Here is a 14,739-nt window from a genome sequence, read left to right as displayed (position 1 = left end):
ACAAATGATCTCACAAACAATGATTCTCTCCCCTCCGCTGCCCGTGCTTTCTCCAATGGCAGGTGTAACATGACAGTTGCTAGTTAGACTGCTGGGAGTGACCTTGCAGGACCAGGCAAAGGCACCCATGTTTCAGTGCACATGGGCTCCTCCCCACCTTGCCCCGGGGTCAGGCAGGCCAGCAGGTCCTATGAAGGAGGCTCACAGGGTATATGTGCTTTGCGATCGCTATGCTATGGATTCAGTGTTTCTCCTTCAGATTGTCATGCAGCTTTGTAGAACTAAAATCTATGTCCACGGACCCCCAGATCCAACCTCAAAATAGGAACGGAGATTGCAAGCATGGATGAAGTGGCTGTTTGTGTCAGCTTCTGTCCCGATTCCAGAGCAAACTCACCGTACCGGGAAGGCTCAGTTTCGTAAACTCTTCCTAACCTGTCACCATCTCCTTTCCCTTCCTTAGCCCCGTCGGTGAAGAGCCTCCGAGTTTCAATCCAGATAAGTGACCTGCTTTGCAAAGCATAGAGATGGCCTGTCCCTGGCAGTTTCTGTTCAAGGCCAAATCCCACCAGTACAACTTGACTGAGGAAACAGACATCAACAACAATGTGGGGAAGGCCGTCCGGGCCCCCTCTGGGTAAGCTCTTCCCTGTTACCACCTGCTGCTTGTCTTCCCTGGGGCTTCCATTCCCTGTCCTGTGCGCCAACTCAGAATTCCTCTCCCTGTCTCTGGCGTCTCACTGGAGGTCTCAGATGTCCCCATAGGAATTCAGCGCAGGCACTCTTTAGTGGACACCTCATCGCGCCTGACACTACGTGTAGAAGGAAGGGACATGGCACAATCCTGGCCCTCAAGCGTTCTGGAATCTCTGGGGGAGGAATATGGGAAGGGAGTATGGAATATCTGACTTGAGAGGAAGAGGCAGTGGGGCCCAGTGGTTAGAACAAGCAACATCCCGGCTGATGTTCGATCCCATTCTCTCTGGTGTGCAGGCTTCACGAACTGGTAGATATTTTGAATATCAGCCTGAAGGGTAGCAGGACATTAGACAAACCGTGTCCAAGCCTTCTGCTGGGCTCTGCTAGCTGGCCCCGTGCTGTCTCTTCCCCTGCTGTGTGACCTCTCTGATGCTCAGACACAGCAGGAAGACACCAGTGGGACCCACCCTGTAGCCAGTTGAGGATGACACAAGAGTGTGCATATAAAACACTTAGCAGTGTGCCCATACGTAGACACACTTGATTAATGGTAGGGTCTCTTATTATCTATTGGGCAACCCGAGTTACTGAGTGACTCTGTGCCAGGGTCATACAGGGCACTTCACGTGCGTTGCATCTCAACTGATCTCCACAGCCGCTCCGTGGAGTGTGGGTCATTGTCTCATTTTACAGATAAGAAAATAGAAGCTCCAAGAGGGAAGTGACTCCCCCCAGGTCACACGACTGGTAATTGATCCCCACCCACGCCCCCACCCGACCCCCAGCCGCCTGTAGGAGAAGCAGGCCAGAGACAGAACTGAGAGAATTAGCCAGCTAACCAGCCAGTCAGTGAACAGGCTTCCAGAGCATGCTAGAAAAGTCCAAAGCCTCAAACTGGAGGAAGTAGAAAGACAAGTTAATCTGCATTAACATGATCTTATGAATCAGAACAAAGCCCCAGTCCACACGGAGCTGCCACATAGCCCCGCAGCCCCCAGAGAAGGTTTCCCGTGGACACCGGTGGGCAGGATGGCAACCTTGAGCGCACCTGCCAGAGGCCACAGAAGAGTGGCAAGGTTAAGAGCATGGGCTTGGAGAGAAGCAGGTGGCTTTGCCACTTAATAGTCCTGCGGCCTTTGGTAAGTCCCCTAGCCTCTGAGCCTCTGTTTCCTCACCTGTAAGAAGGGGGTAGTATTGCTTATCCCCTGGGGTCGTGGTAAGCATGAAATGAGTTTTCAACTCAGCCCTGTGCCTGGCAGAGAGGAAATGCTCCGTAAATGGCATCTGTTGTGGTTGTCTCTGTTATCGCGGATGGCAGCTAGGACGAGGTCGAGCGATGTTGAACAGGGTCCCCTCCAAGGGCTTCACAGAAGCGAGGTGGGCTCGGCGGACTCGCAGAGAGGGTAGAATGTGGGGAGGTCAAGACAAGTAGCAAAGACATTGCAGGAAGCGGGTAGCGTGGGCAAAGATTCAGACAGAAGCCAGCATGACTGTGTTGGGGGCTGCCATAGGAGAGGCAGGGAGCCGCTGCAGGTTCTTGAACAAGACAGTCCCCGTGTGGGGTGTGGGTTGAACTGGAGGAGAGCAACATTGGAAACCAGGCAGTCTGCGCTGTGGTGGCCAAGAGACCGAGAGATGAGAGTGCAGGGTTGGACGGCCTCTAGATGTCCTCCTGGCACTTCAAGACTCAAATGCTGCAGACCGACAGCAGCAGCATCCTCCCGGGATCTCAGGAGGTCACCAAAGCATGTGTCCCTTCCTTCTCTTCACGTCCCACCTGCAGCACCCCCCTCTCACCACCCCAGCTCCAACCTCTCTTACTCCATGACTTCTAGCAAGCCCTGCTTCTGCTCTAGAGTCTACAGTGGCTCCCCATGGCCTGGCATCACGCTGACGCTTGACTGTGGCTGTTCCATATGACCCCAATCCACCCCCCATCTTTTGAGATCATCCTGAATGCCCCTCCTCTCCTAGCCCATCAGTGTGGCCTACTGCCTTGAGCCCCAGATCCCACACCTTCTAATAGCACTGACAGTTAGTCCTGATTTGTGTTTTGGGACCACTCAGGAAACCTGAGTTGTAGGTTGACTTGAGGCAAACTAGCTCACTTTACTCATCTTTTTAAGCCGGGGTGAGATGATGGAAGTACTGACATAGGTATCAGAGGCGATGGAGAGAAAATATCACATTTAATTCATTTAACCCTCTTAACACTTCACAAGAAAGGACCGTTCGTTATCCTCCCACTGTAGCCATGAGGACACGAGAGCCTAGGTGGTTTGAGTAAAGTTTTTTAAGATTTATTTATTTTTAAGAGAGAGAGAAGATCTGAAGCGGGCTCTGTGTTATCAGCGCAGAGCCTGGTGTAGGGCTCGAACTCACAAACCGCGAGATCACGACCTGAACCGAAGTCGGATGCTCAACCGACGGAGCCACCCAAGCCCCCCTTAAGTAATTTTTAAGATCTCAGAGCTGGAAAATGATAGAGCCAGCAGTCAAACCCAGCAGTCTGGCTCATAACCCCTACCCTGAGCCGCCACTCGGGCCTGGGCATGTTCTGGTCCACAAATAGCGATTTGCTGAGGGCTACCTACCTGGCTCTGTGCTGGGGCGTTTTGGAGGTGTCAGTGAAGCCCTTCTGTTTATCAATTAAACAAGCAACAAATTGAGCCATTTAGTAACCGCATACACAGCATCTAAAAATAGCAATGTTTATAAAGTCCTAATTATGGTGTCAGTGTTGAGGCAGGAACTATTATTACCCTTATTTTACAAGGTTGGGTGACTTACTCAAGGTCAGCATCTGGGAAGTCATAGAGCTGAGGTTTGAACCAAACCCAAAATCATAACCTCTACACTCTATGGACTCTCCCTCCCTACGGGCCTACTATGGGCCAAGAAAGGGACCAAGAGAAGAGTTCCTGCTGTCAAGGAAGGAATGGGGAAATGACGTCTTACTAGTTCTGGGAGGGGTACATGCAGAATGGGATGTTAAAGCGCTTTATATGTTAGGGCAGAGGTGGGGCAGGCAGAGAGGTAGACAGCAGGTTATAGGACAATGTAGGTGCACTAGGATCTCTTCTGGGGAGACTGGAGGGGGCCTGGCCTGGCTGTCGTGTGGGCAGGAGTGGGGTGGGAGAAGGCTTTGGGGAGGAGGTAGGCCCAGCTGGACAGCTAGCCTACACTGAGGGGGGATGGGGAGGATGTTCCTGTAAGAGGAAGCGGCTGTACAAAGGGGATTTTATCCTGAAGGCAACGGGAGCCAATTAATGTATTCTGATTTTAAGAAGCAATTTTCAAATCCATTCAGATGTAATGAGACCAAGAACCCATTATAGGTGACTAATGAGTCTATATTTTATGTAAACAAACGATTAGGAAGTGAGCACGGTGCCTGCACGTGCGGTGCGCATGTGTGCCTGTGTGTGGTGTGTGTGTGTGTGTGTGAGAGAGAGAGAGAGAGAGATGGAGAGAGAGAGAGAGAGAGAGAGAAAGGCAACTGTGGGAACACCTAGGTGAAGCTACATGGAATTTGGAACAAAGTTGAGCTCAGTGTTTCTAGCTGGGCTGCGATGGCTCAGAAAAAATAGGTACCCTCTTTCATTCCACTTTAATTCGGCTTTGGGATTAAATACACTGTCCTACATGCAGGAGGGCCCCCTGTTCCCTGAGGTTGAGGGCTACTGTCCTGTCCCTGTCTGGACCCTAGAAGTTACCCTGCTTCCAATGTAGGGAGCCAGTCACAGATGGAGGAAAGTCAGGAGGCACTGTGACTTTCAGGTAGCAAGGACCAGGCCCCTGGAGGGGACCTGAGGGGGCTTCTCCACCACCAGCCGCCCACCGTGTCTCCCACGGTGTCACCCCCAGCCCTGCGCTTCCTTTGGCTTCCCTTCCTGGAATCACACAGAACTCGCCAAAGAAGCGACAGCCTTGTGAGTTAAGGGAGCTTAGGCCGTGGCCTGAGGCTGCTGTGTGCTCTAGGGCAAGATCCTCAACCTCTCTGAGCCCCCAGCTTCCTTCTCAATAAAGAGGAAACCATATAGAACTGTCTTCTCGACTGGATTAAGTAAGGGATAGATGAAATAACAGACAGGAAAGTTTGCTTTCTAAACCATAAAGCGCCAGATGGTGGGAATCGTTACGATAACATACACTGTTTCATGAGGAATAAACCAACCCGAGGCCGGCCGTGCATGTCCAGGCTCCTGGCCCGAAGAAAGTCCAGTGGCGTCCAGCAGAAGGCCGACTTCCCTGTGGACGCCGGGTGGGTGTAGGGAGCCCGGGGCCACGGCCGGAGAACCGAGAACGGAGGCGCCGGCGACCCCCGCTCGGGCCCCGGGCCTGCCTGCGCGGGGCGAAACACGGGCTGGGCTGGTCTCCGGCTCGCTCCGCCCCGGGGCGGGGGCTGCGGGGTCGCGGCCATAAAGGGGCCGGGGCAGGGCGGAGCGGGGCGCCCTCCGAGCTGCGCCCGTGCCGGGGCCATGCGCGAGGGGCTGGGCGCCGCGTGCGAGGCCGCCCGGCCCCGGCTCTGCCGGCTCCTCCGCAGGATCCTGCGGCCGCAGCCCGCCTTCGGTCCCCGCCGAGCCAGGTACCCCCGCCGGGCCGGGTCCGCCCTGGGAGGGTGGCGGGCGGCTCCACGCCGGGACCCGGCTCGAGCCCGGGCGCGGCCCCGGCCCGCTCACAGCCTCGGTTTTCCGTGAGAGTTTGAGGGTTGGGACGCTGGCTCCGTAGGATGCCGACGAGGATGTAAAGTGGTTTTCTCGTTGAGAACACAAAAGAGGTTGCGGTTTAGTAGCCGCAGACGACCCACAGAAGCCCCGCGTGTACCCACGAGAGGCGTCTATGCGGGCTGGAGTCGGAATTGTGGATGTTTCCGCACTTGGGACCTTTGTAGATGTTTCAGCGCTGGGGCTGCTGCACACTAGGACGGATGTGATTAAGAGAGCAAAGAGGTTCTTGTTTTACAAATCAGACCCGTTTCCCAGAGCGTTCCTCCGCCGCCGCCCACCCCCCACCCCCATGCGTGCAGCGGTGGGCGGTGGGCAGGAGTGGTAACTGCAAGGGAAATCATGACGCCCGTTACCCCAAACAAGCCACAAACTGCTGCTCTGACCTCAGCCATCTGCAGTCACCCCGGCGCTTGTGGATATGTCCAGGTCTAAGCACCACGCTCCAGCACTCCTTCTGACGGCAGGCTCTTCAAGGGTCCACTGCTCCCATGAGGGACCAGACGGTACTGAGCATAGCTGTGGGTTTAGCCAAATTGCAGGAGTGTCTGGATGGACTGTGTAGTAATTTGGCAATAAGTATCCAGATCCTTAGTATGCTCACCTGACTTATGGCCACCCTGGCTCCCAGCAGCTAGCCCAAAGAAATTAGCTAGCTACCTGGGGCAGAAGGTAGCTAGGTACCTGTGCCTAGCTTTGCTTATTCGTCTTTCAAATTAAAATAAAAAGATTCCTAATTTATGAAGGAATTGATGGTCACACAGTAAAAGTTGGAAAATGCAGAAGCCTATAAAGGAAAATTGAGAGTGTCATCATCTCAGTGAGACTGTCATCACTGTTATTACTGGCATTTCCCCCAGGTGTTTTTTTGTGCTTGTACACACAATCACACACACACACACACACACACACACACACATCATCATCAGCAGCATCATCATCACCATCACCATCAGACCATGTATACAGTAGTGTGAGGCATTATTTATAATAGTGCAGAAACTGGACACAACCTAATTATCCAACCATAGGCAATGAGGTCATCTGGACCATCTGGTATAGTAGATTTTCAGGTGGTTTTTCATATTTGGTGGCAGTAGTTATGTGCAGTGTACAAAGACATTGTTTTTCCATCTAAACGTTACTTCTCAAATCCTCCAGTCCTATGGCCACAAGTAAGTGACAGGAAGCAAGAACCAGCAGGGTGGAGGTTGGAGTTAGAGGTGACCGTGAAAGATTAAGAGCAGTAAGTCATTGCCTCACTGAGAACCCCAGCCTAAAAACTCTTCTGATTTAAGGAGCCCTCTGAAGATTGTTCAGCCATGGCTCACCTGTTCCGAATGCACAGATTACCCTATTCTGGCTTTTTTTCTGGTGGGGCCCGCCAGTCCGCATCAGAGGAGTGATGATAGCAGGTCGCATGGTCACTTGATTTAGATAGAAGTTGCTTCCTGATACGTATTTATGTTCTCGTAAAAGGATACCGTCTCTTTATAGTTATAAATCAGGTAACTACTATATAATGTATGTAGTTGATCATATAATGTTAATTTAAATATATAGTCATTACTTTTCCCAATAACTAAAGTAATACGTGCTCATTCTTCACATGCCAACGTTACAAATACATATAAAGTGGAAAATGAGAGACCTTTGTAATACTTTCTAACTTCCTTTCCCCTTGGATGTGTGTGCACACGCATGCCCGCCCCAGAAAATACCCAGAAGAGCATGGAACACAGCTTTCATACTGAAACCCCCCTATAGTGTGATTCGTCCCAGGAGGAGGCACGTGTGGGGTATGACTGTTGGGGGGTGCTCACCTGTAAGCGGCCTGGGGAGGTCACAGGCTTTCTTTTCTCTGTAGCATTCGCCAGAAAAGCGAACCTGAAATCCCAAACCAGAGGCAGGGGTTTCTTTGCCTTTTTTTCCCCCCTTAAGTTTATTTATTTATTTTGAGAGAGAGCACACAAGCGGGGGAGGGGCAGAGAGAGAGAATCCCAGGCAGGCTCCATGCTGTCAGTGCAGAACCGGACTTGGGGCTCCATCTTACAAACCATGAGATCATGACCTGAGCTGAAATCAAGAGTCAGACGTTTAACCGACTGAGCCACCCAGGTGCCCCGGGGCAGTGGTTTCTGAGTGATTTCAGACTGTTAGGGCTTTTTCCTCTTCAAAGGACAGGAAAAGTTCTTTACATCTCCTGTTTTAAAATAAATATAAGCAATATATTTTTTAAGAGTCCTTGACTTCCAGATACACTTACTGAGATATTTATGAATGATGTGAGGTCCCATATTTGCTTTGAAATGATAGCAGAGGCTGGGAGAATAGAGTTCAAACAAGATTGGCCATGGGGTGATACTTGTTGAAGTGGGGCTGAATGTGGGCGAAGGGCCCACGGGGATTTATTATATCATCCCTCCTACTTGCATATGCTTAACATGTCCCCTAATACAAATTTAGGATAAATAACGAAACCAAGATATATCAAGGGCTTGAAACAAAAAAGCTTAAACAAGTGGGTAGTGGGCAGTGCTGCTGGCCTGGGAGGGCGGGCCTGAAGGAGCCATTCTGTGTGCACTCATAGGATGACTACCTTTGTACCTGGCTTTGGGAGGGGCATCTTCCCAGAGCTTCTGTGGGTCATTTGGGCGGCTAGCTTTGACTCGGCTCCTCTCTTGTCTTTTTGGCTTTGTGGGTGGGTGGGTGGGGGGAGGCAAGAAAAGAAGAGGAGGAGGGAGGGTGGTGTTGGTGGGGAGATTGGGTCTGTCTGGCTGGCTGCCTTCCCCACCACATACACACATCCTACTCGACCGGCAGCTGTGACATTCACTCCTACCGTCTGGGCCTCGGTTCCCCCTCCATCAAATGAGGGGTTGGCAGAGGGGACTCCAAGATCCCTCTTTGTCCTGAGATGCTCTACCTCATGATGGCTATTTTCTTTTGCAGTCTAGTGACACAGGATGACCCCAAGTGTCACAGCCTCAGCAAACACCGGAATGAGCCCCCCCAGTCCCTCACGGGGACAGTAAAGGTCAGTGAGTCATACGGGTGTGGGAAACCCCCTTCCTCCCTTGCGTAGGCAGATGCAGGAGGAGCAGCCTGGTGGAGGCTAGGGCCTGGGCAGTGCGTGGGGACCCCCAGGAGCACGGGTGGGGGTGAGGAAGGGCCTTAGGAGAGCAGGAGTAGTGGCCCTTGTGATGCTATGGCCCCCAGATGATTTGCCTGTGGGGCTGACAGGCACGGATGAGAGGAGGCCGTTCATGGAGCCAGGGGGAGGACACCCCAACATAAAGCAAGCTCATCAGCTGAGCCTCAGTCCCAGTGCCCAGCCTCTAGCCCACAGATTCCATCTTTCCTAAGAGCTTTGGACCTCAGCGTTCCAGAGAGGTGGGCAGAGAAATGGGCGAGAGGTAGGAGAGGAGATGGTTTCCATAGTCTTAAATGCCTGCACCGGAGGCAGTGGTCCATTCTTCCTTGTGCTGAGATTTCTGTTCTCTGCAGTATTGGCTGTGACCATAGTCTCCCTTACAGCTAACCTTAATCCCTCCTGTTGCAGTTCCTCTGAGGGAGCGTTTGGCAGGGTCCTGGGTGAGGAGAGAAGCCTGGCCAGTGGCCCAGGCACCTGGAGCTCTTAGCAGGCACTGGCCCAGGTGGCCAAGCTGCTGGGAAAGGAGGAGGGACACAGACCGACATCCTGACCTGTGTCCTCAATCATGGTTCCCCGCTCCAAGCCAGAGTAGGGCTCAGGGGAGACCTGTGGGGTCCTGGAGTGAAGGCGTTTGTAAATCCTTGGTGTTTTCCCCCCCTTAGACAGTTCCAGAATCCCTGGGGAAGCTGGATATGCCCCCGTCGGCCTGCCCACGGCACGTGAGGATCAAAAACTGGGGCAGTGGGATGACTTTCCAAGACACACTTCACCACAAGGCCAAAGGGGTGAGAGGTCTGGGGCTCAGGGAGAACGACCCTTGTCCCAAGCTTGTGAAGCCGTTAGGGCCCTTATTAGCTCAAATGGACATCCTCCTGGGCAAACCAGACAGTCATCTGCTTGGGCACAGGGTGCTGGGAACAGAAACCAGTGTTCTTCACAAATAACAGAAGAAGTAAATGATGCCCACTCCCTATTAATCCCCCTAATGGGTAATGGGTAATCTGAAGGTAAGATCAATGATTACAGAAAGAAACTCAATCTTTCTTAGAGAGACAATGCAGTATTGGGGACCTTTCTTTCTTTTTTCTTTCTCTCTCTCTCTTTTTTTTTAATCAGGGAGAATTTTCTAATAGAACTGTCCAAAACTGAACTGAACTACATCAGGAGATAGTGACATCCCTGTCACTGGAAGGATTCAAGTGCTATTTGATAGGGAGATTGGAGAGGGGTTCAAGCATCTAGTGAGTAGTTGGGAGTAAGTGCCTTTAAGGCTTCTTCTGCTAAGTGTCTTATTCTAACTATAGAATGCATTCTGGGAGTGCCTGGGTGGCTCAGCTGGTTAAGCGTCGGACTTTGGCTCAGGTCATGATCTCATGGTTCGTGAGTTTGAGCCCCGCATCGGGCTCTTCTGACATCACAGAGCCTGCTTCTGATCCTCTGTCCCTTTCTCTCTCTGCCCCTCCCCAGATCACATGCTCGCTCTCTCTCAAAAATAAGCATTATTTTTTTAATTAAAAAAACATTTTTTTAATCTTTATTTATTTTTGAGAGAGAGAGAGTGCGAGAAGAGTGCAAGCGGGAGAGGAACAGATAGAGAGGGAGACACAGAATCCGAAGCAGGCTCCAGGCACCGAGCCATCAGCACAGAGTCCGACGCAGGGCTTGAACTCATGAACCGTGAGATCATGACTTGAGCCAAAGCCGGACGCTTAACTGACTGAGCCACCAGGCGCCCCCAAAATAAACATTATTAAAAAAAAAAAAAGGCACTCTGATTGTAAAGTGGAAAAGAATTGAAAATTCCAAGACCATGAAAACAGAATGATTTTCCATACCTTCCAGAAATTACCAGAGTTAACATTTAGGTGTACTTCTTTCCAGTATTTTTTCTGTGCCATCCTCTGACTTTAGGATTTATATCCTCTCCTTGCAATTCATTTTGGCTGAATACTAATAGTGTGTACCCAGGAACCATATCAGCCTCTTTAAATGAGAAGGTAGTTGACATGTCCCAGGGATCGAGCTGTTGACTTTGCCAAGTCTGAGTCTGGCTGGGGAGCAGAGCCAGAGACTGAGCCCGAGGTGGTGGGAATAACCCCAGCTCACACCCACTTGGGTGAGCCAGTAGAGGAAAGGAGATGTGAGTGGGGAGAAAGCTTGGTGGACCCCAAGGAGGAGGTGCCACAGGGGTGGAGAGGGGCAGCAAGGAGCTGGAGCAGCTGGAGTGGAAGGAAATGGTCAGGAGAGATGGCCCTGAAGGAGCACTTGTGTCAACACCTTCCCAAGGGGCCAAGCAGCCCCCTTACCACCTGCTTCTCTCTTTCCAGGATCTTGCTTGCAGGTCTAAGTCTTGTCTGGGAGCCATCATGAACCCCAAAAGTTTGACCAGAGGACCCAGGGACAAGCCTACCCCCCCAGACGAGCTTCTACCTCAAGCTATCGAATTTGTCAACCAGTATTACAGCTCCTTCAAAGAGTAAGTCTCACTTGGGCAGGGTTGCTGCCTCCCCCTTCCCCTGAGCTCCTCCATCTCTAATCATTTCCCTCTGACCCCAGGCCCTTTTCCTTCTCAGATTCACAGTGAGCCCGGGGCTAAAGGATAGTTCTCCAAGGGGAAACACCCCAGAGTAGGTTCTCATAATCATAAGAAAAAGACACATAGTTGGGGCGTCTGCGTGGCTCAGTCGGTTAAGCGTCCGACTTCGTCTCAGGTCATGATCTTGCGGTTCATGGGTTTGAGCCCCGCATCGGGCTCTGTGCTGACAGCTCAGAACCTGGAGCCTGCTTCAGATTCTGTGTTTCCCTCCCTCTTTGCCCCTCCCCTGCTGGCACTCTGTCTCTCTGTCTCTCAAAAATAAATAAACGTAAAAAAAAAAGAAAGAAAGAAAAAGAAACATAGCAGTAGTGGTTGAAAGCATAGGTGTAGGAAAGTGATGGAGTGTACCTGTTTGGATTTGAGTCCTGGCTGCACCAGTAGCCAACCAGTCCTGTACCCTTGGTAAATCTGTTTACCCTCTCTGTGAGTCAACTTCCTCATCAGTAAAAGTGGGGTGAGATTAGAACCTGGCTCAGAAGATTGTTGTGAGCCTTTAAGTTTGTGCCAAGTTCCCTTTCAATATGAAGTGTCTGGGATAGAAAGGACTTTCGAGACCACCTGGTCCAGCCTACCTCCAGCGGGTGTGAACAGGGAAGCCCAGTCCCAGCTGGAGTCCATGCCATTTGACCTGGAGAGAGCTAGTCATGCTCTTTGCACTGAACTCTGTATTCCTGGGTCTCATGAAATATACGATTATCAACTTAGGCCCACTTACAACTTTAAAATGAAATACACAAAGGGGTCGTAAGACAAGAATGACTGAGGGAAGGCACTTGCTGTTTTATGGGCTGGGAGGGAGTGTGGCTTTTATGGTATACGTCACGCGGCACTTTGCTGCATGAAGTGAGTCCTAGAAGTGCGCCTGGGACCCCCATGGTGGAAAGAGTGGTTCCTGGTGATGCTGTGTCCCCTCTACTATGACCCTACAATGTCTGAGCTGGAGGGGGCCTTGAGTTTATGCAAAGGGCCCTTACTTTCCGGGGTCTCTGATCCTCAACCCTGGCTGTGCATCGAGTCACCTGAGGACTTTGCAAAGTACTGATGCCAGGGTACGCTGGGCCAAGGGCATCGGGATCTCAGGAAGTGCGGAGGAGGAAGATGTCTGTGTTCTTTAGAAGCTCCTCCGGCTATTCTAATAACTGGATTGAGAAATCTGTTGGGGGTTGCCTGCTGTGTGTGCCGTGCAACCACACCTCTGTAGAAGTGCTTTGTGACCAGGAGGCTCAAGATCCTTGGGCTGTCAGCTCTGTCAATGAGTAATGAGCCTTTCAGAGTCTGGGAATTCTCCTGATGGGCCTCATCGGGCCACGGTCTCAACACTAACATTTACTGAGCACTAAGTATGTTCTGGGCCTTGCATAAGTGCCTTGTAAGTAATGCTCACCACAACTCTATGAAATAAGTATCATTATTACCCTCCCCATTCTACAGACAAGGAAACTGAAGCCCCTGGGTGAAATAATTTGCTTGAAGTCAGATGTTCGGGCGTCCCACAGCTGGGGTTTGAACCCAGGCAGCTTGGCATCAGAGCCTCTGCTTTTAACCTATGTTGTAGCCTCCAGCTCTTTGACCTTGAAGGTCCCAACTTCTGTGCAGCCAGAGGCACAGACAACTGGCGAGTTAGGTCTTGCTTGTGAATGAAGGAGTATAGTTAGAAATGGTAACTTGCTGAATGTTCTGTTCAAATCTGTTGGCTTATGCCAAAAGCTAGACTCTTTTTTTCAGGACGAATAGGCATCGTAGCATCTGGAGTGCCTCAGAAATGGGACTGTATAAAAACGGTGATAGAATATGAAACTTGAAGGGGATCAGACAAAAATGTGAAAAAATCATCCTTTCTTACATAGTCCCATAGTAACACCACGCAGGGTGCTCCAGGCATGGGTGTCCTGGAGATTGCTACTGTTTCCGTGCTTGGATGTATCTATGAGTCTCGCTAGATGCTTTGCTGGGGAGGGAGGGCTTCCAGTGTGGCGCCCTTAACCTCACCCAGCAGGTCCTTAATGCCAGGAGTATCCTTGAAGATAAAGAGCCCCAAATGTTTTGCCTTTGAGCTTTTTTTCTTTAATCAAGCGAGAGTTGTCAAGACACTCTTCATCCACAGAAAGGCCATTTTGTTCTGAGTTGTCCACTGTCCTTAATCAGCAGTTCATTCCTTAAATAGCTTTGTTTGGTGCCATTTCAAATAGTCTTTGGTGTTGATTGGAAATCTCAAGGTTGCTGTGTGTATGTGTGTGTGTATGTGTTTCAAAGCCTTTCTGACTGAATCCCTCCCTGGGGGATATTTTTGCAGCCTGGGAGGGGAGGGAAGGAACAGTTTGGAAATCTCACCTGGAATTGCTGGCTGAACAGTGTGGGGGTTGAGAAACGACGCACTGTAAGGAGCCTGTGCTGTTGGACCGGGCTGTGGAGGGCTCCTCCCTGAGTAGGCCCTGGGGCCCTGCAGGCTGAGTCCTGAGAGCCCAGTGCGGTCCAGGGAAGCGTGGGCAGGCCCTCAGCGCTTTGCACTTGCAATTCCCCCCTAGGGTGGAGGGTGGAAGGTTAAGGGCCTGGGCTTGGCATCAGGGCAACCTGCTTCTGAGTCCTGACTTTGCTGTTTATCACACTTGCGTTTCTGGGCTGCTACTTAACCCACTAGAGCCTTCCTACCCCACGCTACAAAATGGACACAAAAATGCCTCCCCCAGAGACTCGGTGAGACCCCAGCTGTGAGTGGCTTCGCCCAGTGCCCTGCTCATAATGAGTACTCGGCACACGGGAGCTGCCGTCGCACGGGCTGCTCCTCTCCTGGTCACAGGATGGTGGCCAAGAGGCAGGGTGTGGCTGTGGCTTGGTGAGTACTTCCCCGGGTGTTGCAGGCATCTGAGAAGGATTTTGCACTCCTGGCTGATGCTTGCCAAGTTGAGGTGAATGTAATTGGAGAAAAAGCGCCTGGAAACAACTAGGGTGCCCACAGAATCAGGACCAGCCACGTAACTGGCAGGACCCAGGGGAGAAATGAAAACGTGGGCTCCCTGTTCAAGCTGACTGAGAATTTCAAGACCGTGACAGCAGAGCATTAAGCCAAGCAGGGGGCCCTTCCAAGCTGGGGGCCGGTGTCACACACTTGTGAAACTGGCCCTGAGGGGACAGCCTCTGTGAGGGCCATCTTGCCCTCTTGGTGTCCTAGTTCAGTTCCTGCTTCTGTGGCTGGAATTAGTCTCCATCTAAGGCCATCTCATTGTTGATCTTCCTGATGTCTTCCTGTCCCCCAGGGCAAAAATAGAGGAACATCTGGCCAGGGTGGAAGCAGTAACAAAGGAGATAGAAACAACAGGAACCTATCAGCTGACGGGAGATGAGCTCATCTTCGCCACCAAGCAGGCTTGGCGCAACGCCCCCCGCTGCATCGGGAGGATCCAGTGGTCAAACCTACAGGTGGGCGCCCTTAGACCTGAGCGGGAGAGGACCTGGGTGGCGGGCAGGCCCCCAGCAGGTGGCTCTGAACAGCCGGGAGGAGCTGTGCCCGAGACTCCCCACTCTGGTTTTCTCTTCACATTTGTTTTTTTTTTTTTTTTTTTTTT

At 51.5% G+C, this 14,739-nt stretch overlaps 1 protein-coding gene across 2 annotated transcripts in view; it reads left to right on the top strand.

Moving 5' to 3' along the window:
• Window positions 1-446: 446 nt before the first annotated feature.
• The window catches only part of NOS2 (nitric oxide synthase 2), a 37,889-nt gene continuing 23,596 nt past the window's right edge, over window positions 447-14,739 (top strand). The window contains exons 1-5 of one of the 2 annotated variants that reach the window (XM_040455301.1): window positions 447-637; window positions 8,379-8,463; window positions 9,243-9,365; window positions 10,908-11,056; window positions 14,431-14,593. In XM_040455301.1, the coding sequence (XP_040311235.1) occupies window positions 528-637; window positions 8,379-8,463; window positions 9,243-9,365; window positions 10,908-11,056; window positions 14,431-14,593 (630 nt within the window). In that variant the 5' untranslated portion in view covers window positions 447-527. Of the gene's footprint in view, window positions 638-5,173; window positions 5,288-8,378; window positions 8,464-9,242; window positions 9,366-10,907; window positions 11,057-14,430; window positions 14,594-14,739 lie in introns of those variants that run through there. The other variant, XM_040455302.1, reaches the window with a different exon arrangement.

The sequence above is a fragment of the Herpailurus yagouaroundi genome, unplaced genomic scaffold (assembly GCF_014898765.1).
Source record: "Herpailurus yagouaroundi ecotype Mexico unplaced genomic scaffold, PumYag 215, whole genome shotgun sequence".
Classification (NCBI taxonomy): domain Eukaryota; kingdom Metazoa; phylum Chordata; class Mammalia; order Carnivora; family Felidae; genus Herpailurus; species Herpailurus yagouaroundi.
The sequence above is the reverse complement of the archived record's forward strand: the minus strand, read 5'-3'. Positions and strand labels throughout refer to the sequence as shown.